Source organism: Coregonus clupeaformis, unplaced genomic scaffold (genome assembly GCF_020615455.1).
Source record: "Coregonus clupeaformis isolate EN_2021a unplaced genomic scaffold, ASM2061545v1 scaf0089, whole genome shotgun sequence".
Classification (NCBI taxonomy): domain Eukaryota; kingdom Metazoa; phylum Chordata; class Actinopteri; order Salmoniformes; family Salmonidae; genus Coregonus; species Coregonus clupeaformis.
In genome coordinates this window covers 680,001-703,756 of record NW_025533544.1, presented here as the reverse complement: position 1 = coordinate 703,756, position 23,756 = coordinate 680,001, and the positions used below count along the sequence as shown (strand labels likewise).

Sequence of the window (23,756 nt, the reverse complement as noted above, 5' to 3'; positions counted from 1 at the left end):
GCTAATAACCATTGGGGGAAAGACCCCCAGAAATGATATCCTATGCACCATTATGCTTGCCTATTCTATTCTAAACAGATAAAATGGCCAGATGCTAACAGGTCAGCGATTTGTAGGGGTTGTGCTGTCAGCAAATCTATGCTAGGCTACTCATTCACGCCCCCTTCGCTCTCATCCCACTCCGGTTTGTCTGACTCTTTTCTCTCACTTGACTAACAACTGCTCGGGAAGTGGCGGGATAGACTTGTCTACCCTTCATGGTTTATATGACTATTTGGTGCTCTGTCTCTGTTTAGTCTATGTGAAATAACGGTTCCAAGGATACAATCTACAGTCGGATAGCCTAACGTTCTGGGACCACGGGCGCCAAAATAAACTTGATTCTGTCCATTTGTTCCGCACTCAATGCAAGTGATCTACAAATGGTAGGTACGATTGTTTCGAGTAGCAGCCAGAGGAGACGATTATAATTGATGTTCTTATCGAGAGACAGTGGAATATTTTAGCAGTGGGGGGACGAGAAAGAGACGAACGGCATTCCCAGACTGGACTCCTAAGGGGCTTCTAAATGCGTCTTCTTGTCGACCCACCGAGAACAATGAATAGTGGTTCTAGCAACTTTCTGCTAGTTCCAATACCGGAGTATCCCATTATAGACTGCGTGCCCAACAAAAACGTTAAGATCGTGGTTTTAGGAGCGAGCAACGTCGGGAAAACAGGTAGGAGACATGGTTGATAACTTTTGGAGAAGTGCGCTGCAGCGCACCGTTAGAATCTGAAAACCAGAATCAATGTGAAAGAGTTATATATTTGAGTTGATCTATCAATTTTAGGCCTATAAGTAATTTTCCTATGCAAATAGAGAATGATGGCTAGAATGAAAATAATTAATTTGCATCAGTTTGTGATAAACGGATTGGCTACATATCCTTTTATTATACAGACAATCCATGTCAATTTCTTTTAAAACAAATTGTACCTATTACTATTTCCACCTGTCATTTAGATCAGGGCTGTCAAACTCATTCCACGGAGGGCCTAGTGTCTGCAGCTGTTTTTATTTTCTTAATTTCAGTTAACACCTAGACAACCAGGTGAGGGAAGTTCTTTACAAATTAGTGACCTTTAATTCATCAATCAAGTACAAGAGAGGAGCGAAAACCCGCAGACACTTGGCCCTCCGTGGAACGACTTTGACACATGTGACTTAGATATTGTATTAGGCTATGTCTGTAGGATAGGCCTCTAGGCGACACACTTTCTTGTGTACCAGTTGGACAGCAAGTGCACTACATTTGACCAGGGCACATAGGGGTCTAGTCAAAAGTAGTGCACTATGTAGGGAATAGGGTCCAATTTGGGTCGGGATGCAGACAGACTGATGGGAAACTGGTCTATATGTAGCCTGCAGTAATCTCTTATGTCAACAATGAAAGATATGTAGCCTGCAGTAATCTCTTATGTCAACAATGAAAGATATGTAGCCTGCAGTAATCTCTTATGTCAACAATGAAATATATGTAGCCTGCAGTAATCTCTTATGTCAACAATGAAAGATATGTAGCCTGCAGTAATCTCTTATGTCAACAATGAAAGATAAGTAGCCTGCAGTAATATCTTATGTCAACAATGAAAGATACATAGCCTGCAGTAATCTCTTATGTCAACAATGAAAGATACATAGCCTGCAGTAATCTCTTATGTCAACAATGAAAGATAAGTAGCCTGCAGTAATCTCTTATGTCAACAATGAAAGATACATAGCCTGCAGTAATCTCTTATGTCACTACTAACGCCAGGGTAGTGGGTTCGATCCCCGGGACCACCCATACACAAAAAAATGTATGCACGCATGACTGTAAGTCGCTTTGGATAAAAGCGTCTGCTAAATGGCATATTATTATTATTATTATTATTATTATTATTTTATTATTATTATTCTCAAGGTGTTTCTCAATGGACACTCTCGTTGTTTTATTCACAGCGTTGATAGTCAGGTTTCTGACCAAGAGGTTCATCGGGGACTATGAGGCAAACACGGGTAGGATTTGTATCATTCTCACAGTGCACATTCATATAATATCTGTAGTTTCACATTGTAATAACCTTGAAATAGCCACACACTAGTTTACTTATCTAAAGCCTCCTGTGTTAAAAAAAATTAAAAAAAACGGATCAGTACAAGGCATCCTAATGTGTTGCGTCATCATTCATTTGTTGCATATCTAGCCATAATGTGTAGTCAGTCATGTGTTGCTAATCTCTGTTTCCAGGGGCCCTTTACTCCAGAAAGATAAATCTAGATGGAGAACAGGTCTCACTGCAGGTTCAGGACACACCCTGTGTCTCTCTACAGGTAGGTCTCTCTCTCTCAACACAAGCTTGCATCCCAAATGGCACCCTATTCCCTATACAGTGCACTACTTTTCACCAGATCCTTATGTGCACTGGGTCAGAAGAAGTGCACTACAATGGGAGTAGGGTGCCATTTGGGATGCCCATGTGTCTCTCTCTAGTCTAAAGGTAACTCCTAGTCCTCGCTACAGCCCAGGGGTCTATCTAACCAGACCTGGGCCAAATATAGGTGAAATACTTTCAAATGTCAAATCCTTTAAATTACATGCCAAGTCTCCCTTGGGATAGTGGTCTTCTAACCTCAGTGGGACTCGCTGGTTAAATAAAATTAAAAGTTACAGTAAATAAAAACAGAGCCTATTTATGTATTTGACCCAGGAGTGGAAACATCTCCTCGTTTAGCGTTCTTCATTATCAGTAAGAAGATATCATGTTACAGTAGACCAGAGCCCCTATCCACAAAGCCTCTCAGAGTAAAGGCGCTGGTCTATGATCAGTTTTGCCTTTAGATCATAATGAATAAGATGATATGGGCAGGTTAGGACCTGGTCCTAGATCAGCACTCCTACTCTGATACACTTTGTGAACATGAGCCTACAGCCAGTATCAGGGCATATCTCAATGATCTTTCTCTACTCTCTGTAGTGGTTTTGATGATTTCAGTGACTCCCTAAGGTAGTCTCCCATTCATTTATCAAACTCACTTTGAAAACGAACCACCTGTTCAAAGGCCTGGTCTTGTAAACAGACTACAATCTGAGGTAAAGAGGGCGTTCTGTCTGAGGTAAAGAGGGCGTTCTGTCTGAGGTAAAGAGGGCGTTCTGTCTGAGGTAAAGAGGGCGTTCTGTCTGAGGTAAAGAGGGCGTTCTGTCTGAGGTAAAGAGGGCGTTCTGTCTGAGGTAAAGAGGGCGTTCTGTCTGAGGTAAAGAGGGCGTTCTGTCTGAGGTAAAGAGGGCGTTCTGTCTGAGGTAAAGAGGGCGTTCTGTCTGAGGTAAAGAGGGCGTTCTGTCTGAGGTAAAGAGGGCGTTCTGTCTGAGGTAAAGAGGGCGTTCTGTCTGAGGTAAAGAGGGCGTTCTGTCTGTCTGCTCCATAATCGCAGAATAATAACCATAAGCAGGCTTCTCATAATAACACTAATAAGTGTGTAGGAGGGTGGATGAAAGCATCACTAGCTACATCAGTTTGTACCAGTGGGTTTTGAGTATTATTGACAGACAGATGTGACATGCTATATTGGGTTCCTGAGTGGTGCAGCGGTCTAAGGCTCTGCATCTCAGTGCTTGAGGCGTCACTACAGACCCCCTGGTTCGATTCCAGGCTGTATCACAACCGGCCGTGATTGGGAGTCCCATAGGGCGGCGCACAATTGGCCCAGCGTCATCCGGTTTTGGCCGGGGTATGCAGTCATAGTAAATTAGAATTTGTTCTTAACTGACTTGCCTAGTTAAATAAAGGTTAAATATTTTCATCCTTTCTCCCCTCCAGGACGATGCAGAGGGACTATATTGTCAGGAGCAGATCAACAGGTCTATCTACTGGGCGGATGGATACGTTCTGGTGTTCTCCATTACCGACCACAGCAGTTATAGAACCATACAGCCTCTTTACCAGCACGTCAGACGCATCCACCCTGCAGGGAACATACCTGTTATACTAGTGGGTTTGACTGTTATATTACATCTATTTGTAATGGGAGCTTGATGTTTTTATTATTATTTAACTGTTCTATTTAAGTCACCCCGTATGTCCTTGTCATACTGGTGTCTTCTGTAGCTCAATTGGTAGAGCATGGCGCTTGTAACGCCAGGGTAGTGGGTTCGATCCCCGGGACCACCCATACGTAAAAATGTATGCACACATGACTGTAAGTCGCTTTGGATAAAAGCGTCTGCTAAATGGCATATATTAGATAGATAACCTTTATTTTATCAGGAAGTATTTCTGGACATCGCCTTAACATTTCTCTAATCCTTCTCTCCTCTCCTCCCAGGTGGGCAACAAGAATGACCTCCTCCGTGCCCGCCAGGTGCCGGCTGACGAGGGCGAGACGTTGGCAGCCTCTCTGGGTGGGCCGTACTTTGAGGCGTCTGCCAGGGAGAACCACGAGGGGGTCCACGCCGCCTTCCTGCACCTCTGTGGCGAGGTGAGCCGGGCGCTGGGCGGGGGTAACGGGGAGAAGAGGAGAGGGGGGCTGCACCTGGCCCGGCCCAAGTCACCCAACATGCAGGAGCTGAAGAGGAGGTTTCGACAGGTGCTCTCCTCTAAGGGGAAGTCTTCCACTAACACCCTGTGATGATGATGATGATGATGATGATGAGAAAATACTATTTTTTTTAGTTCGAAAGGTTCTGGTTCCGGAATTGGAATTCTGGATTGAGCCCAGTTGACTCTCCTGTGATGTCATTTCATTGGAACAGTGAGAAGAGAGAAACAGTTCTGGATTGTATTTATTTGGATTGGAATGGAACATTAAGATAAAGAGGTGTATATATTCCCCTTGTGGAAGGAATGACACAGAGACAGCAAGACTTCCAACAGAGTGCTACGTGGTATGTCATGTCACAAGCCTTTCTGACCATCCAACCAATGGTGACAGAGGAGACTGAAATACTGACTTTGACTGACAAGCCTAACGGACCAATCATAGGCTACTCTGAGATTGCTATTCGTACTGAGCTGTCATGCAGTATCCTACTCTCCTTGCTACTGATACATCTGAAAATGTACTGTACCCAGAGGCCAAAAAAAACAATGTCTGCGTCCAAATGGCACCCTATTCCCAATTTAGTGCACTACTTTCAACCAGGGCCTAAGTAGTGCACTATGTAGGGAATGAGTGCGTTTGAGACGTAACCTATATATTTTCAAAATGAAAAACATGGACAGGCCATGGTTAATTAAATATCATTGCTAAATAAACGCGTTCAACCACAGTCCTTGACATAATATGATATACCATTTAGCAGACTATTTTATCCAAAGCGACTTAGTCAAGCGTGCATGCATTTTTATCTATGGGTGGTCCCGGGAATTGAACCCACTACCCTGGCGTTACAAGCGCCATGCTCTACCAGTTTAGCTACAAAGGACCATCCTGGTCGGTACTTATCTGAACCAGCCTGATTCCCTCTGAATAGTCCCTAACCACAGATCTAGGATCAGCTTACCCTACCATTAGGATTAGCACTAGCTGACCAGCGCTTATAGGGGGAACTTAAGCCAAACCACTGTCAGGCCTAGGGTTGCTGCTTGCAAAAGTCTGCTAACTTTTCTTACATTTCTGGGTTTTCCAGAAATCCCGGTTGGAACTTTCCTGGAATAAGGAGAGAATCAGCAGGACATTTGGAATCCTTCAACCAGGATTTCTGGAAAACCAGGGTATTTTGTGAAAAGCTACCGTAATTTTGCCACCTTAGGCCGGCCCCTTTAGGGAAAGATATGTGCAGGCTCCATTTTCGACGGATGTATCTTTCTGGCTGACTTTTTAATAAGAGGCCAGAGAGGAAGAGACATGGGCTGTGTTCCAAATGGTACCCTATTCCCCATATAGTGCACCCATAGGGTTCTGGTCAAAAGTAGTGGATTATATAATGAATAGGGAGCCATTTGGGACTCAACCATGGAGAGACATGTGAATTTGAGTTCTCATGACCTTTCACCTCTATCTGCTGTGTCAGAGTTTTGTGGAACACACCAGAGGTTAGGGAGCGCCCAGTTCCCCCAGACGCCCACGGATACACACACACACACACACACACACACACAACGACGCCTGGGGCACAGGGTCAGGGTTAGGGTTACTGGGGCACAGTGTTCCACAACACATTCCTCAGCATCTGGAATCTGGTCGTTGCCCCCAACCTCCTCCATACAGACACACACCCCCCCACAACCTTTTAACCTCTGACCCCTGACCTTTGACCTATCAAATTAATCAGTCTCAGTGTGTGCCAGTAGAAGGATTCATTTCACTATAGTGGCTGAGTATCGCTTTGCTGGGTCATGTTCAGTAGGGACAAAATGGACTTAAACAGGTATGGACTACCTGGACTTGTCCAATAAGAAATACACTTTTCTTTTTTTTCTGCAAAGTGTTTTAAGCCGTTTACCTTTGAGTGCTCTATTTAACACAACCCTGATGTTTGAGATGTAGTTTAGAAATGCTAATAAAGAAATCTGAACTTGTGTGAAGTCAAAAATGAGAGAGCAGTAATTGACCTCATTCTTCAACCATTTTAATTTTAATTTCCTTCTCTTCCTGTCTCTCAGCATCTAAACTCCCCGACCCCTTGTACACAAACATACTCACTACAGCCATTATAAAGACCCTCTTCCGGTATGCCCCTGGCACCAGAGCCCTCATTCCAGCTATCCTCCCAGAGCCAACAGTCAGCCCCCACTGAAATACCACAGTAGGACTTATCAACCAATAATGATGCCTATGTTACAAATAGTAACAGAAACACTTCATATTTACGTTTTTGTCCCAAATGGCACCATACACCCTATATAGTGAACTGCTATGGGCCCAGGTGGCCAAAAGTAGCACACTATATCCAGAATAGGCTCTGTTCAAAAGTAGTGCACTATGTAGGAAATAGGATGCCATTTGGGACTTACACTTATTTCCCTCCAAGTATGTCTGAATACCTACCAGACGAGCCAGACAGTAGCAACATGGCCCCAGCCCACCATAGAAGAAGAGCTCTGACAGTAGCAACATGGCCCCAGCCCACCATAGAAGAAGAGCTCTGACAGTAGCAACATGGCCCCAGCCCACCATAGAAGAAGAGCTCTGACAGTAGCAACATGGCCCCAGCCCACCATAGAAGAAGAGCTCTGACAGTAGCAACATGGCCCCAGCCCACCATAGAAGAAGAGCTCTGACAGTAGCAACATGGCCCCAGCCCACCATAGAAGAAGAGCTCTGACAGTAGCAACATGGCCCCAGCCCACCATAGAAGAAGAGCTCTGACAGTAGCAACATGGCCCCAGCCCACCATAGAAGAAGAGTTCTGACAGTAGCAACATGGCCCCAGCCCACCATAGAAGAAGAGCTCTGACAGTAGCAACATGGCTCCAGCCCACCATAGAAGAAGAGCTCTGACAGTAGCAACATGGCCCCAGCCCACCATAGAAGAAGAGCTCTGACAGTAGCAACATGGCCCCAGCCCACCATAGAAGAAGAGCTCTGACAGTAGCAACATGGCCCCAGCCCACCATAGAAGAAGAGCTCTGACAGTAGCAACATGGCCCCAGCCCACCATAGAAGAAGAGCTCTGACAGTAGCAACATGGCCCCAGCCAACCATAGAAGAAGAGCTCTGACCTCTGAACACAGCTCTCTGCAAGTCTTGTATTATCTCATTCTTGTATCTCAGAGTATCTTCCTGAGGACTCTCACAGCACAGAGGGCCAGACCTGTGATGGATATCACTGTCTGACGGAGAGAGGACTAACTGTTCTCCTCTATTATTAGTTGGGCTTGGCACACAGTGGAACACACACACACACACAGAGGAAAGGAATGAATGGGAATCCATGAAAGCCTCTGGTTACCAGTTCCCACATGAGCAGAAACACACTTGTCTGTCTTGCATGCATAAATACACACAGAAGGTACACAAGAACACACACATCCCGAAGGCTCACTATTGAACGATGAACATAACCCCTCCTTCTTCCCCCTTTCTTTCTCTTGCACACACAGACACACACACACAGACACATAGCTACACACATTTTTACATGACATTTTAGTCATTTAGCAGACGCTCTTATCCAGAGCAACTTACAGTAGGGAGTGCATACATTATCGTACTTTTACGTATTGGTCTCCGGTGGGAATCGAACCAACAACCCTGGCGTTGCAAACGCCATGCTCTACCAACTGAACACACAGACACGCACACTCCTGTCTTTCTGTCTGTCTGGTTCCCTCTCTGAGCTCCAATCTACCTGGGAAGTTGAATGGCTTCCATATGCTGTTTTACTAGGACCACAGGAGGAATCATTCTGTTGTGTGTGTGTGTGTGTGTGTTAGTGGAGATTGCTATGTATGTCAATTTTTCCACGCCAGCTCTGTTGATCTTTCCCCTCCTTGTTTCTCACGGGGTTTGACTGTGTTTGTGTGAATGTAACAGTCTTTGACATGGCCTGATGATGGATAGAGTCCTGTTTGTTGTTGGATTTCTCTTGGGACAGCAGTGGAACTGGGAGGCTTGGTTGCAATTAGTACCACTAAGAAAATATTACTGAAATGGTACAACGATAAGTTACATTTTACCAATGTATTCACTGACTAAAGTATTCAATAAAGGGCTGATAAAGATCATTTATATCCCCACAAATTACTTTCAGAACATAACACAAAAAAGCGATTAATCATTTGCTCTCAAGCATCTCAAAGAGGGTGTGTCCATGCGTGTGATGACAACCTTCTCCTTCCCTGTTGTTGATGATCTCCTCCATCATCCTCCACTGGACAACTCTCTCCTGTCCCTCACGTCCCACCACCACCGCTGACAACAACATAACCAATGAGATCCCTCCCTTTGACAGATTAACCAATGAGATCACTCCCCTTTGGTAAATTAACCAATGAGATCACTCCCCTTGACAGATCAAATTGATAACTTCCTGTCTTCTGATAATGGGCCTCGCTCTCGCTTGGGGTCAGAAACTGCCCCACAGATCTAGGATCAGTTTACCCTCTGAATCTAACCATTAGAGGGGGAAGTTCCAACTTCCTCCTACTCTTCTTAACCTGTAAACTAGCATCTCTAGTATGTCTCTATCACTGTGAAAGCAGGATAGTTGTGAGAGAGCTCTAAAAATGTGATGAATATGGGAAAGTCTCGTTATGAGAGGGATTAGAACGTGGAACATGGAACGTGTTCTAAAGGAACGTGTTGCTGGACATGGAACAGCTGTTGGTCTCGCTAGTGTGTGTGTCTACGTGTGTGTGTGTGTGTGTGTGTTAGAGTGGGCGAGGTTGTCAACGCCTCGTCTCGTTATCAGAGGAGGCAGGATGTGGTGGTTTGGAGACCGGGAGAACACTCAACCAGACAATAACCTGCTGGGATGAGGAGGAGAGAGAGAGAGAGAGAGAGGGGGAGAGAGAGAGAGGGAGAGAGGGGGAGAGAGGGGGAGAGTAAGAGAGCGAGTGAGGGCGAGATGGGGAGAGAGAGATGGGGAGAGAGAGATGGGGACAGAGGGAGAGAGAGATGGGGAGAGAGAGAGAGAGAGGGAGAGAGAGAGAGAGAGAGAGAGAGAGAGAGAGAGAGAGAGAGAGAGAGAGAGAGAGAGAGAGAGAGAGAGAGGGGGAGAGAGAAACAGAGGCCAGAGAGAGGGGGAGAGAGAGAGCCCAGGGGAGAGGCCCAACCAAATCAGACCCGACCAAATCATGAGAAAACAAAAAGATTATTACTTGACACATTGGAAAGAATTAACAAAAAACTGATCATACTAGAATGCTATTTGGCCCTAAACAGAGAGTACACAGTGGCAGAATACCTGACCTCTGTGACTGACCCAAAATTAAGGAAAGCTTTGACTATGTACAGTACATACTCAGTGAACATAGCCTTGCTATTGAGAAAGGCCACCGTAGGCAGACCTGGCTCTCAAGAGAAGACAGGCTATGTACACACTGCCCACAAAGTGAGGTGGAAACTGAGCTGCACTTCCTAACCTCCTGCCAAATGTATGACCATATTAGAGACACACATTTCCCTCAGATTACACAGACACACAAAGAATTTGGAAACAAATCTAATTTTGATAAACTCTCATATCTATTGGGTGAAATCCCACAGTGTGCCATCACAGCAGAAAGGTTTGTGACCTGTTGCCACAAGAAAAGGGCAACCAGTGAAGAACAAAAACCATTGTAAATACAACCTATATTTATGTTTATTTTCCCTTTTGTACTTTAACTATTTGCACATGGTTATAACACTGTATATATATACATAATATGACATTTGAAATGTCTCTATTCCTTTGAAACTTGTGAGTGTAATGTTTGCTGTACATTTTGATTGTTTATTTCACTTTTTTTAATTTATTATCTATTTCACTTGCTTTGGCAATGTAAACATCTGTTTCCCATGCCAATAAAGCCCCTTGAATTGAATTGAGAGAGAGAGGCCAGGGGAGAGAGAGAGAGGCCAGGAGAGAGAGATAGGGGAGAGAGAGAGAGAGAGGGGCCAGGGGAGAGAGATAGGGGAGAGAGAGAGAGAGAGAGAGAGAGGCCAGGGGAGAGAGATCGGGGAGAGAGAGAGAGGCCAGGGGAGAGAGAGAGGCCAGGGGAGAGAGATAGGGGAGAGAGAGAGAGAGGCCAGGGGAGAGAGATCGGGGAGAGAGAGAGAGATAGGGGAGAGAGAGATAGGGGAGAGAGAGAGGCCAGGGGAGAGAGATAGGGGAGAGAGAGAGGCCAGGGGAGAGAGAGAGAGGCCAGGGGAGAGAGACAGGGGAGAGAGAGAGAGAGAGGCCAGGGGAGAGAGATCGGAGAGAGAAAGAGAGGCCAGGAAGAGAGAGATAGGGGAGAGAGAGAGGCCAGGGAAGAGAGCCAGGGGAGAGAGAGAGAGGCCAGGGAAAGAGACAGGGGAGAGAGAGAGAGAGGCCAGGGGAGAGAGATCGGAGAGAGAAAGAGAGGCCAGGAAGAGAGAGATAGGGGAGAGAGAGAGAGGCCAGGGAAGAGAGATAGGGGAGAGAGAGAGGCCAGGGGAGAGAGAGAGAGCCCAGGGGAGAGAGAGAGAGAGGCCAGGGGAGAGAGATAGGGGAGAGAGAGAGGCTAGAGGAGAGAGATTGGGGAGAGAGAGAGAGAGGCCAGGGAAAAGAGACAGGGGAGAGAGAGAGAGGCCAGGGGAGAGAGATCGGAGAGAGAAAGAGAGGCCAGGAAGAGAGAGATAGGGAGAGAGAGAGGCCAGGGAAGAGAGATAGGGGAGAGAGAGAGAGGCCAGGGGAGAGAGAGAGAGCCCAGGGAGAGAGAGAGAGAGAGGCCAGGGGAGAGAGATAGGGGAGAGAGAGAGGCTAGAGGAGAGAGATTGGGGAGAGAGAGAGAGAGAGAGAGAGAGAGGCCAGGGAGAGAGAGAGAGAGAGAGAGAGAGGCCAGGGGAGAGAGAGAGAGAGAGGCCAGGGAGAGAGAGAGAGAGAGAGGGCCAGGGGAGAGAGAGAGAGAGAGGGGCCAGGGAGAGAGAGAGAGAGAGAGGCCAGGGTAGAGAGAGAGAGGCCAGGGGAGAGAGATAGGGGGGGAGAGATGGGGTGGTGCAAGTGGGCGACAGAGGGCCAGAGGGGAGAGTTGAAGAAAGAAAACAAGAAAGAAAGAGAGGAGAGAGAGGGAGTGAAAGGGCAACAGAGGAGAGAGGGGTTAGAGTGAGAACAAGTGGAGAGAGAAAGAAGAAAGAGAGAAAGAGAGAGAGGGGGGAGAAGAAGTCATATCAGTCTTGTCTGGAAAGACCTCTGAGCGTTCCTGTCAAACTGACTGATGTATGAACGCTCTGAGGCAGCCAACATACACACACACACGTGCACACGCACACACCACTTTTCCCCCTACAAAAGACTTTGGGATTTCATTTGAATCTGGGGTTTATATAAGTGTTAAGGGAACACAACTTAGCAGACAGTCAATAAGCGGGTCTCATCACAAGATGTCTGTCCACTGATTAAACAACGTCATGACAACTACGCAGAGGGTCAAGGCTGTGTGTTGTGATTCTGAACGGTGAGATAGCAACAATGACAAGAAGCTGCTGTGTGGTGAATCATAGATGGGTTGTTTCAGCTCTCTTTGTATCTTGTTCTTGTTACCATCTTTGAGGTATTTTGACTGATGTCACCTCTATGGCTAATATGACTCAAATTAGCTAGCTAGCTAACAACTGTAGCAACGTATTTGAGTGACAACAAGTGCTTATTGGGCAAATGTTTGTTTTCAATAAACATTTGCAGACGAAATACAGTATAGTTTACATGTTGTCAATAATCTTTTGATTGTAAGCCAAACCTGTCTGTTTTGCCTCAAAGTTGCGCACGCATCGGTGTTGTTGGTAAACACCCATCAATAAAATGTAAAAAATTGAAATAAAATGAAAACATATAAGAATGTAATAGCACACACATATTTATATTATATATTTATTTTATATATTTATATTATATATTTATTAAACACAACTTGCTGATGTTGAGTTATTAACTGGTTTGCTTCCTTATCTGGTGTGTGAATGGAGTCTGATCTACTGTACACGATCTGTTTGAAGATAATGATTGAGAAACATGGACGTATCTGATCTGTTTGAAGATAAAGATTGAGAAACATGGACGTATCTGATCTGTTTGAAGATAATGATTGAGAAACATGGACGTATCTGATCTGTTTGAAGATAATGATTGAGAAACATGGACGTATCTGATCTGTTTGAAGATAATGATTGAGAAACATGGACGTATCTGATCTGTTTGAAGCTAAAGATTGAGAAACATGGACGTATTTGGTCTGTTTGAAGCTAAAGATTGAGAAACATGGACATATCTGATCTGTTTGAAGCTAAAGATTGAGAAACATGGACGTATCTGATCTGTTTGAAGCTAAAGATTGAGAAACATGGACGTATCTGATCTGTTTGAAGATAAAGATTGAGAAACATGGACGTATCTGATCTGTTTGAAGCTAAAGATTGAGAAACATGGACGTATTTGGTCTGTTTGAAGCTGAAGATTGAGAAACATGGACATATCTGATCTGTTTGAAGCTAAAGATTGAGAAACATGGACGTATCTGATCTGTTTGAAGCTAAAGATTGAGAAACATGGACGTATCTGATCTGTTTGAAGCTAAAGATTGAGAAACATGGACGTATCTGATCTGTTTGAAGCTAAAGATTGAGAAACATGGACGTATCTGATCTGTTTGAAGATAAAGATTGAGAAAAGTGAACATATTTGCTTCTTTGGGCTTATCTCCAAATTCACTGTTTGCTGAGAAATCATTTGTAGTTCAGAGGCTCTAAATGCAGGGAATGGTGGGTTTAATGGTATGCGGGCCGATCCTCAATGTGTGTGTGTGTGTGTGTTTCATCAGTTGATTTATGATCCATCCATACCAAATACACACACAGCTGACCGATTTCTCTGATACCACAACACCACAGACATTGTCAGTATATGCACTGATCTAGGATCAGCTCAGCCTCCTAAACCCTTACCTTAACCATACACATGTCACCACAAAACCGATCTAGGATCAGTGTTTTGGGGCGGTATGAGAAGACTGTTGACACTAAATGGGACTGATATTTTGAGTTCAAGTATTTCTATTTTGGGCCTCGAAACCTCAACCCTCGCCCCTACTAAGTCACAGTGAGTACACACACACACACACACACACACACACACACACACACACACACACACACACACACTGCTGAAAGATTGAAAGACATGGTGGATAGCCAGTCGCCTTCTATTTAATGGATATCAATTAGAAATCATGATGTTTGGTCATTTTGGTGGAATTAGTGGCGAGACACTGGACTGCTTCTAAATCAGTCTGTTTACTTAAAGGTGCAATCCGGGATTTCAACATCAATTTTTCAGACTCTTGAATTAATGATATATAGCCAGTGTTGTTTTTCCAATCCCAGATTGCCCCTCTAAAATCTCTTCCAGAGAACTCAACAACACTCAACTCAACAACAGGGGCTGGGCTGCATCCCAAATGGTACCCACTTACTTTTATAGTACACAACTTCTTCACCAGAACCCCATGAGTCCTGGTCAAAAGAAGTGCACTATATAGGGAATAGGGTGCCATTTGGGATGTACTAAAGTCTGTCAGGCGGCAGGTAGCTTAGTGGTTAAGAGCGTTGTGCCAGTAACCGAAAGGTCGCTGGTTCTAATCCCCGAGCCGACTAGGTGAAAAATCTGTCGATGTGCCCTTGAGCAAGGCACTTAACCCTAGTTGCTCATGTAAGTCGCTCTGGATAAGAGCGTCATGACAGATTTTGTTCTGGGTGCCAGGATTAATTAGGGAATTGGGATGGTCTATCGGTTGCCACCACAAACAAATAGAAACAGTCAAAAGCTGCGTCCCAAATGTAACCTTTTCACTTTATAGTCCACTTCTTTAGACCAGGGCCCACATGGCCTTTTGGGATGCAGACTAAGTGCCTCTCAGCCCTTCAATATTCCTTTGTTTGGAAACCCTCTTAGCAACTGGAGCATAAGGCTCTGTAGTGCACTATATAGGGAATAGGGTGCCATTTGGGACTCAAGCAATGCGTTTTTAGCAGTCATCTACTTATCTAGGACCCTTGTGGGTAGTTTGGTTTTGACTATATCTATCAGCTATGGAAACTCAGACTTACAGGCTTCACTGAGTATCTACAGTATCTACATATAAGGCCTATTAAAATCCTTAAGTCTATTGACGCAGCCGTGTTCATCATTTTAAAAAATCCCCATCAAAATACGTCCGTTTTTAAGCTAGAGGTTTTTTGCATGGGCTGCGTCTCAATCCACCACATCCGCCTATGTTGGCCTTCCCCATCTGCGGTGGAACGTGGCAAAGCTATAGCTGTGTTTGTTAGACCATGAAACCTCCCAAAAATCGGTCTTCTCATGAAAATGTCTGTAGCGTCCGAACGGTTTGGCCTACAAAATATGACCAATCTATGGAAAGATGAGACTCTCACGAACACAATGGTGATCTCCGTTTTGCTCTACGACCCCACAGGACTCGTCTGAAGTCGATGTGCCAACTTCTGTCTGTAGCGTTCGAACCGTTTGGGCTACAAACTATTACAATCCCATTGTGGAAAGGGGAGACTCTCACGAACACAAGTGTTCGCTGTTTCGCTCTATGACCAATGTTCCCTCTAAGCTGCAGGCGTGCATGCAGCTCCTCGGGACTGCCGCACAGAAGAAATATCAGCGCGCGCAGAGAAGAACGAGATTGAACTTCACTCAACTTTCTAGAACTTTCCCCGTTACTTAACACTATCAACGTTTCCCTTTACTATGGGAATTGTGATCGAATAAACACAATATTAGCCACTTTCAATGCAACATACCGAAACAAAACGAACTATGCAAGAGATTGTGTTGTAGGCAGAACGCATCGGAGTAGGATTCTATTACATTGACAGGCACAACTCAGGCCCGTACTCTACACAGACCGGTGCGCCATAACCAATCAGAGTTGCAGTAGGCCTATAAGCAAATAGACCATTGCCATATATGGATCTGTGCTATTCACTTTGAACTGGACTGTTTTTACAGCATGAGCGGTCGTGAGTAGATGTACTTGTTTTGAGATCAAAGTGAGAGCTCGGGGCGACGTGTGCACATGTACATGTGTTCAAATCCTTTGCTAGTTGAAAAGCGAGTCAGGTAAAGAGCTTTGTATTTTGAGACAGGTTTGAATAAGCTAAAGGCGTCCTCAAATTTAAATGAAATAGCTAAATGATCCATGGTATGACCATCTTAAAACAATTCCATATGCTATCTTAGTAGGACCCCCCCAAAGGCTTAGACTTCTAGATGAAATGGCTTCACTGAGTATCTATCCACATATAGACCCTATTAAATGGCTTCACTGGACATACAAACGTATTTAAAAAATAATAGTCGATATGGTTGAAGGAGAGAGAGATATAGTACACTTGCCACCCAGGAATGTTTATATGCAATTTCTGTGAATTCCATTATCCCTTAAAATTCAATGCACACATAATGCATACAAACATTTTGGCATTTTAGTGCATATTCTATAAAGAATCATGTTGAAATATCAGTGATGTCATTTGCTGTGGAGTTCTGCAGCCGAGGCCAAAGTCATGTCCTTTCCTTAGAGAGTGTATTGTATCTCCATCTGACCTATCCTCTCCTCCCTCTTCTCCCTCTCTCCTCCCTCTTCTCCCTCTCTCCTCCCTCTTCTCCCTCTCTCCTCCCTCTTCTCCCTCTCTCCTCCCTCTTCTCCCTCTCTCCTCCCTCTTCTCCCTCTCTCCTCCCTCTTCTCCCTCTCTCCTCCCTCTTCTCCCTCTCTCCTCCCTCTTCTCCCTCTCTCCTCCCTCTTCTCCCTCTCTCCTCCCTCTTCTCCCTCTCTCCTCCCTCTTCTCCCTCTCTCCTCCCTCTTCTCCCTCTCTCCTCCCTCTTCTCCCTCTCTCCTCCCTCTTTTCCCTCTCTCTCCTCCCTCTTTCCCTCTCTCCTCCTCTTCTCCCTCTCTCCTCCCTCTTCTCCCTCTTCTCCTCCCTCTTTCCTCTCTCCTCCCTCTTCTCCCTCTCTCCTCCCTCTTCTCCCTCTCTCCTCCCTCTTCTCCCTCTCTCCTCCCTCTTCTCCCTCTCTCCTCCCTCTTCTCCCTCTCTCCTCCCTCTTTTCCCTCTCTCCCCCTCTTTCCCTCTCCAAGTAAAACAACCAGAGAGAGGGAGAAGAAAAGTAGGGGGAGGGGCACTTGTTTACCCGGCCGTTCAACCTCTCCAAAATGTTTTCCTTGAAGGAAGAGGCAGAATAAATCATTCTTTCACTGCAACATCACTTCTGCACCACAACCACTGCAAACAAATTTAACCATTCATAAGTTTCAATGTGTTTCATTGAGCATGTTCTCTGAATGGATCAAGCTCTGTGGTACCAAAATAGTTATGCTCATCACAATCATTACAATAAAACGATATCCTCTAAAGACTCTCTAATCTAACATTCTGTGATTATTCTCATTATCATAGTTGAATAATAATCTTCCCCTTGAAGAGAGCCTGACTGTTGTGAACTGCAGCATCAGACATGTCAGGACACTGGGGGGAGATGTCTCTATATGGTCCTACTAGGAGCCAGACAGTCTTTAGGACCCACCCATCACTGACAGTAAGTGGCTCAAGATGCATCCCAAATGGCACCCTATTCCCTATATAGTGCACTACTTTTCACCAGAGCCCTATGTGTACTGGTCAAAGGTAGTGCACTATATGGGGAATAGGGTGCTATTTGGGTCGCATGGTCAATCCTCAATCTTTTCATCCAGATAGCCCTTCTGAGAAGTCTAAAATTACACTATCAGACCACCTGTCCTCACCTGGGCATAAACCTGGGGCTGCTTTCAAAATGGCACCCTGTTCTGTATGTAGTGCAAAACTTTTGACCAGGGATCTTTTGATCAGTGGTGCACTATAGAGAATAGGGTACCATTTGGGACAAACGCCTGAGTGTAATTTGAAGGAGGAATCCCCCATGCTTGAACTTGTAGCACTATAATAGGATATTCCCAACCTGGCCCCACATCTAAGAGTGGACATTCAACTACCCCAATTATAATGTAATGGGTGTGGGGCTAAGCTGGGCTCTTCATGAGGCCATGAGAGAAGCCAGTCTCCCAAATGGAACCCTATTCACTAGAGCTCTATGGGCCCTGGTCAAAAGTAGTGCACTGTACAGGGAATAGGGTGCCATTTGGGACACAGTGCCTTGGCAGTCAGTCTCACTACTAACATCTGGACCTGTTAGTGTTGGCAGACTACTGATGTTACTAATGTCAGGGAAGAGAGAGAGAGAGAGAGAGAGAGAGAGAGAGAGAGAGAGAGAGAGAGAGAGAGAGAGAGAGAGAGAGAGAGAGAGAGAGAGAGAGAGAGAGAGAGAGAGAGAGAGAGAGAGAGAGAGAGAGAGAGAGAGAGAGAGAGAGAGAGAAGAGAGAGAGAGAGAGAGAGAGAGAGAGAGAGAGAGAGAGAGAGAGAGAGAGACAGAGACAGAGACAGAGACAGAGACAGAGACAGATGGAAAATACAGAATAAATCAGAAAGTTTCCATGGACGGTATACGCCTCCAGGGGAAATCCAGATGGAATGCCAGGTTGGAATCTAGAGCCTGCAGGTGCTGTGTTCTGTCCCAGAGAGTTCAGAAGTAGAATATGGTTATTATGTTGAGATCAATTATTTGTCCACTATTGTAGCATACAAATGAGCCTAATGGCCTCCAGTGGATCTAAATGATAAGGACTCCCACAGTGCCTAGGGAAGGTGTTATAGGCGTACCATAGTTAGCTGCAGAAGATTGGATTTGATATAATCTGAAGGGTCACTTGTTCTAGGTCGGTAATGCCGTCACACCCTCACTCACCGATGAGATGATACCGGTGAGAGGATTATGAGATTCGTGCTTTGCCGCTCACCTGTATGGCGCATCCCCGTCCTACCTGGAAGAACCTTCGCTCGATAGGCCAAAATAAAAAATAAAATGTTAAGTTATGTACGTTTTAAAACGTTGCATTTCTATAGGCCCAATAGTCTTTGAGCTTGTATTTGAAATTTTGCCGTTGTTTTTACATTTTACATTTTAGTCATTTAGCAGACGCTCTTATCCAGAGCGATTTACAGTTAGTGAGTGCATACATTTATTTTATTTTTTTCATACTTTTTTTTTGTTTCGTTGGAGATGTAACTTGGATAAGTTTGACCGTGCTGGCACTTTCCTTTTCTGTGATAGGCCTACTTTTGTGCCTAGGAGCCATAGAGGAGAATTCAAGTAAGTCTAGTCCTCCTTCTCATCCTAGCATGGGTAAGTGCTGTATTATTATTTTTAAAACTCAGAAATAAAGGTGAGTTAAGAAGTTATTGTTGGCAATATTTCATAGGCTTAACACACAAAACAAACAGAAATATAATAAACATATGTGTTCTTTCTAATGACAAATAGCCTAGAATTGATGGATGCAAACATTAGATAAATGGTTATTTAAAACCTATAGCTAGGCCACAGACTTTTCCAAAGGTTCATATGAGATGCCTATGCAGGATGTGGAATATATATGATAAATCCACGGTCATATTTAGTCAGATAATCCTGAGCTTTAGTAGAGCCCTTTACAGCCTGTAGAATTACTGACATCAGTGTGAAATAATTTTAGCCAATTCATGAAAATGTAGAAACAGTGTGTAGAAAGAATGGTTAGACAGGTGATTTGTCAACTTGACATAATCTAATAGGGGTTGCTTTTAAGCACTTTCTGACAGATGGGTATGTGAATGCAATATCAACCCATTTTGATAAATGTATCATAATATATCTGAATTCTGATGGTCCTCCTATTGTCTCAGATTTTCAGGAATTTGGGGCCGACACGTTTATAATTTCTGTCGTCTAAGGACCTGTGACTGCAGTGACACGCGTGGAGCAGCGGCTTGGCGTGTGCAAAGCGTGTGTTATCCTTGAGATGCGACCATCGCTCTGTGCGTTCCACAGCAAACCTCGGACATGGGCCGCGCACGGACACACAACCCCTGACCACCCTAAGGCACACCCCTTCCCCCTCTATATCTATTCTCCCCTCTTTTCTTCCATCCCTCGCTTCCTCCATTTCCCTCGCTATCGGTATGGTGTCCTTCGGTTCCTACTGCTAGCCGCCCTGTACCTTTGTCCTTTAGGACCCTCCCCTGCTCACGCTGCTCACTTCCGTGTCGGGGTGGTGGGGCCGTGGTCATGTGACCCTCTCTTTGCCAAGGCGCTGCCGAGCGTGGCTGCCCAGCTGGCGGTCAACCGTATCAACAGGTAGGGACGAGTTCAACACAAGTTTTTCAGAATGGATTAGTTGTTGGTTGCTAAGGCCGATTAGCTTATGAAATATGCTTACTTAAATTATGCAGAGGGAAAATGCCCCAAATACTTTGAATTCAGAACAGAATCTTGTTTATTTAAACGTATCTGTCCAGCGATTAAAAATATCGATGAATGTTTTATTTATTTTGATTTCCCTAATTTTCAAATCGATATGGACGCCTTCGATCAACTAATCGATGAATCTGTCTGGTATGTATCAACAGAGACCCTGTCCTCTCACTGGCGGCCACTTTTGATTATGTCATTCTGGAAGAGAAATGTGAGACTTCCAGGGCTCTGAATGGGTTCATGGGCTTCTATACCAGGTTTGTTGTAATGTACTTTACTTTTCTTTACAATATGTCAAAAAATCCTGTTAGGGTGCTAGAGGGCGACTTGACACGTCAATTCATGAATTCATGAATTCACTAGGGCTACAGGCTTCATCGGGCCAGCCAACCCTGGGTACTGTGATGCTGCATCACTACTGGGCAAGGGCTGGAACAAGGTGGGTGATGGTAGTAAATGTATTGGATTCTATTCCATTCCATTCTATTCCATTTCATTCCATTCTATTCCATTCTATTCTTTCCTCTCCCCAGGCGGTGTTCTCGTGGGGGTGTGTTGGCTATGAGCTAGATGATACCCGGAGCCACCCTACCTTTGCCCACTCCATGCCCCGACCCACCTGGGTGCTGATCAGCCTCATGCAGCACTTCCGCTGGGCACAAGTTGGCATCATTGCCTCCTCAGAGGAAAGCTGGGTGGAGACCGCCAGCAAGGTACACACACACACACACACACACACACACACACACACACACACACACACACACACACACACACGTGCATGTGACATTTGTGCATGTGACATTAAAACTTGAAACTTGAAACAAGAGGCACTCTTTTGAAATGGGGAAGGATACAGGCTGAATGGAGTATACACTGTAGGTAGGCCTTTGTGAATTGACCATAACCATGTAGAAATATTTTATGGATGCCATAACCAACAGCGGTAATACTAAGACCAGCTTTCGGTTGGTCCTAAATATTCCCACCAGCGCATACTGAAATTGGCACTTTGGCGCACGTTTCTAAGCACACACTTAGATATTGTCACCCTTCCCACCTCAGTGCAAGCAAGCTCAGATAAAACAGGTAAATTACCAATCCTGGGTTTGAAAATAGAAGAGGGCAGGCTTTAACAGGTCAAAATTGCTAACAAGCATGAGTTTGACACTAACACCGCATTAACACGAGCCAAAAATAGAGCCTCTAATGTTTTATTATTATTATTATTATTATTATTATTATTATTATTATTATTATTATTATTATTATTATTATTATTTCTGGTATTATTATTATTATTTGTATTATTGTTATTGTTATTATAATTATTGTTATTATTATTATTGCTAGTATCATTATTACTATTATTATTATTGTTATTATTATTATTATTATTGCTAGTATAATTATTGTTATCATTATTATTGTTATTGTTATTATTATTATTGTTATTATTATTATTATTGCTAGTATAATTATTGTTATTATTATTGTTGTTATTGTTATTATTGTTATTATTATTGTTATTGTTGTTGTTGTTGTTATCATTGTTAATATTATTACTATTATTATTGTTATTGTTGTTATTATTGTTAGTATCGCTATTATTATTATTATTATTGTTGTTATTAATTATTATTATTGTTATTATCATTATTATAGTTGTTACTATTATTATTATTGTTATTATGTCATGTTTTTATACTGTAACTTTGACCATTAAGGAACTATGAACTATGACCTCTGACCTTTCTGCAGGTGGCCAACTCTCTGAGGAGTCATGGGATGCCGGTGAGGCTGGTGGTTACCATCGGTAATGACCCCGGTAGTGTCAGGAAGACCCTGGCCAAGCTCAAGAAGGTGGATGACCTACGATGTGAGTACTGATATCATACACAGGGAGGAATACTACTTTGACTGTATATCTTTTGAAGGGAGGAAGCCACTTTACACTATTGAGAAAGACTTCTGTTCAGTTTGAATTCTTCACAAAGTGTGACTGGTTGTGATATGTTGGAGCTCATACTTTCACATATTCAGTCAAGTCAAGTTCATTTCTTAGATTGGCAGTAAGCTATAGGCAGGTAGCCTGAAGTTAGAGCTTTGGGTGGCAGGTAGCTTAGTGGTTAAGAGCATTGTGCCAGTAACCGAAAGGTCGCTGGTTCTAATCCCCGAGCCGGCTAGGTGAAAAATCTGTCGATGTGCCCTTGAGCAATGCACTTAACCCTAATTGCTCCTGTAAGTCACTCTGGATAAGAGCGTCTGCTAAATGACTAAAATGTAATGGGCCAGTATCCAAAAGGACAAGGAATGGCAAGGTGAAAAATCTGTAGTTGTGCCCTTGAGCAAGGCACTTAACCCCAATTTCTCCACTGGCGCTGGACAATCATGACTCCACTCCCTGCGGGTGTCTCAGGAGCAGTTGGGATATGCAAGACACATTTCCATTACACACGTGTGTAACAGGATTAATAATTATAAACTATTATTTTTCTTGCCACTTTTCCCCTTTATTCCCTCGTTACTCCCCCCCCTAGTGGTGATCATGTGTATGCACTCTGCCCTGATCGGAGGGGGACCTCAGAAGCTCCTACTAGAAACAGCCCGGGACATGAGACTGACGGAGGGCTCCCTGGTGTTCCTACCCTACGACACCCTACTCTACAGCCTTCCCTACCACAACGTCACCTACCCTGCCCTGAGGAACAACAGCAAGCTACTCAAGGTGATCAGTCCTGGTGTTATGTTGTTGTGTACGCAGATGCGAGAGTATTCGTTGCGTCGTCGTTGTGTATTTTTCAGTTGAATTGTATGTGTGTATTGACACCCGTCTTGCACTAGCTCTCTATTCTGTTGCACATCTAATAACCATGATGACTAGTCTGACTTTAATGTCTGTCAAATAAAATGGATTCATTCGTTTAATTCAAAGGCCTACGATGCAGTGTTGACCATCACTATAGACTCTCCCAAGACATCTTTCTACCAGGCCTATCAGGAGGCTATAAACAGGGGAGAGATAGCGGGGAATGTCAAGCCACTACAGGTAAATACATACAGGGTGTGTGTGTGTGTGTGTGTGTGAAAAAGAGAGAGTATGAGGACAGTGGAGAGATACCTTGGGATGTTAAGTCACATGGTAAATACATGAGCATGGAGAAACGGTTGTGTGTGGTATGATACGTTGAAAAATAAGAATACTTTCACAGTCCAACCAAGCATCATTCTTTTGATTCTTGAAGTATTGCGAAAAACAGTCTGGACTGAAATTTGTACAAACATGGATCTGAATATGTTTACACCACATTATTTATGTGTTGTTCACCATCTTGAACTCCTTCTCTGCTCTCTCCATCTCACTTTCCCTCCCATCTTTCTTCTCCAGGTGTCTCCTCTGTTTGGAACCATCTACAGCTCTGTGCTGTTCATGGCCCATGCTGTCCACAGGGTCCAGGCCTCAGGGGAGTGGCTTTCTGGGGGGAACCTGGCCCGACACACCCACGACTTGGCCTTCCAGGTACATGGATGATTTAATGTACTGTGACTTATATGTATCAATACTGTATTCACTTTTGGGCACTGGCCAGCTGGGCTAGTTTGGTACATGGATGCTGATGGTTTAAAGGGGCAATCTGGGATTCAAACAACAAGAAAGTGGTTACCCCACCACTTTTTTTGGAAACAGCTTAGGCTTGATGGTGGAGAAATGCAACCACACATTTGTAGATGGAAATAAGG

The 23,756-nt window shown here is 44.2% G+C and overlaps 2 protein-coding genes across 3 annotated transcripts in view; both read left to right on the top strand.

Annotated features, from left to right (window-relative positions):
- Positions 1-202: 202 nt before the first annotated feature.
- On the top strand, positions 203-6,557 carry LOC121554561 (ras-like protein family member 11A-like). The gene is made up of 5 exons (XM_041868167.2): positions 203-719; positions 1,985-2,041; positions 2,274-2,356; positions 3,841-4,011; positions 4,346-6,557. The coding sequence occupies exons 1-5, from the start codon at positions 569-571 to the stop codon at positions 4,646-4,648; spliced, it is 765 nt and encodes a 254-aa protein (XP_041724101.1). The 5' UTR covers positions 203-568; the 3' UTR covers positions 4,649-6,557.
- Positions 6,558-19,562: 13,005 nt separating this feature from the next.
- LOC121554401 (retinal guanylyl cyclase 2-like) overlaps positions 19,563-23,756 on the top strand; it is a 20,430-nt gene continuing 16,236 nt past the window's right edge. For both annotated transcript variants that reach the window (XM_041867975.1, XM_041867976.1), the window contains exons 1-8: positions 19,563-19,898; positions 20,171-20,272; positions 20,379-20,454; positions 20,549-20,728; positions 21,777-21,894; positions 22,556-22,743; positions 22,951-23,064; positions 23,404-23,535. In XM_041867975.1, coding sequence (XP_041723909.1) covers positions 19,564-19,898; positions 20,171-20,272; positions 20,379-20,454; positions 20,549-20,728; positions 21,777-21,894; positions 22,556-22,743; positions 22,951-23,064; positions 23,404-23,535 — 1,245 coding nt within the window. In that variant the 5' untranslated portion in view covers position 19,563. The remainder of the gene's footprint in view (positions 19,899-20,170; positions 20,273-20,378; positions 20,455-20,548; positions 20,729-21,776; positions 21,895-22,555; positions 22,744-22,950; positions 23,065-23,403; positions 23,536-23,756) is intronic.

What these genes read in the sequence shown, in the direction of transcription:
- LOC121554561 (XM_041868167.2), top strand. Translation starts at nt 569, where the DNA reads ATGCGTCTTCTTGTCGACCCACCGAGAACAATGAATAGTGGTTCTAGC. An exon ending in GAGCAACGTCGGGAAAACAG is followed by an intron (nt 720 to 1,984) that starts GTAGGAGACATG and finishes TTTTATTCACAG; the next exon opens with CGTTGATAGTCAGGTTTCTG. An exon ending in GGACTATGAGGCAAACACGG is followed by an intron (nt 2,042 to 2,273) that starts GTAGGATTTGTA and finishes CTCTGTTTCCAG; the next exon opens with GGGCCCTTTACTCCAGAAAG.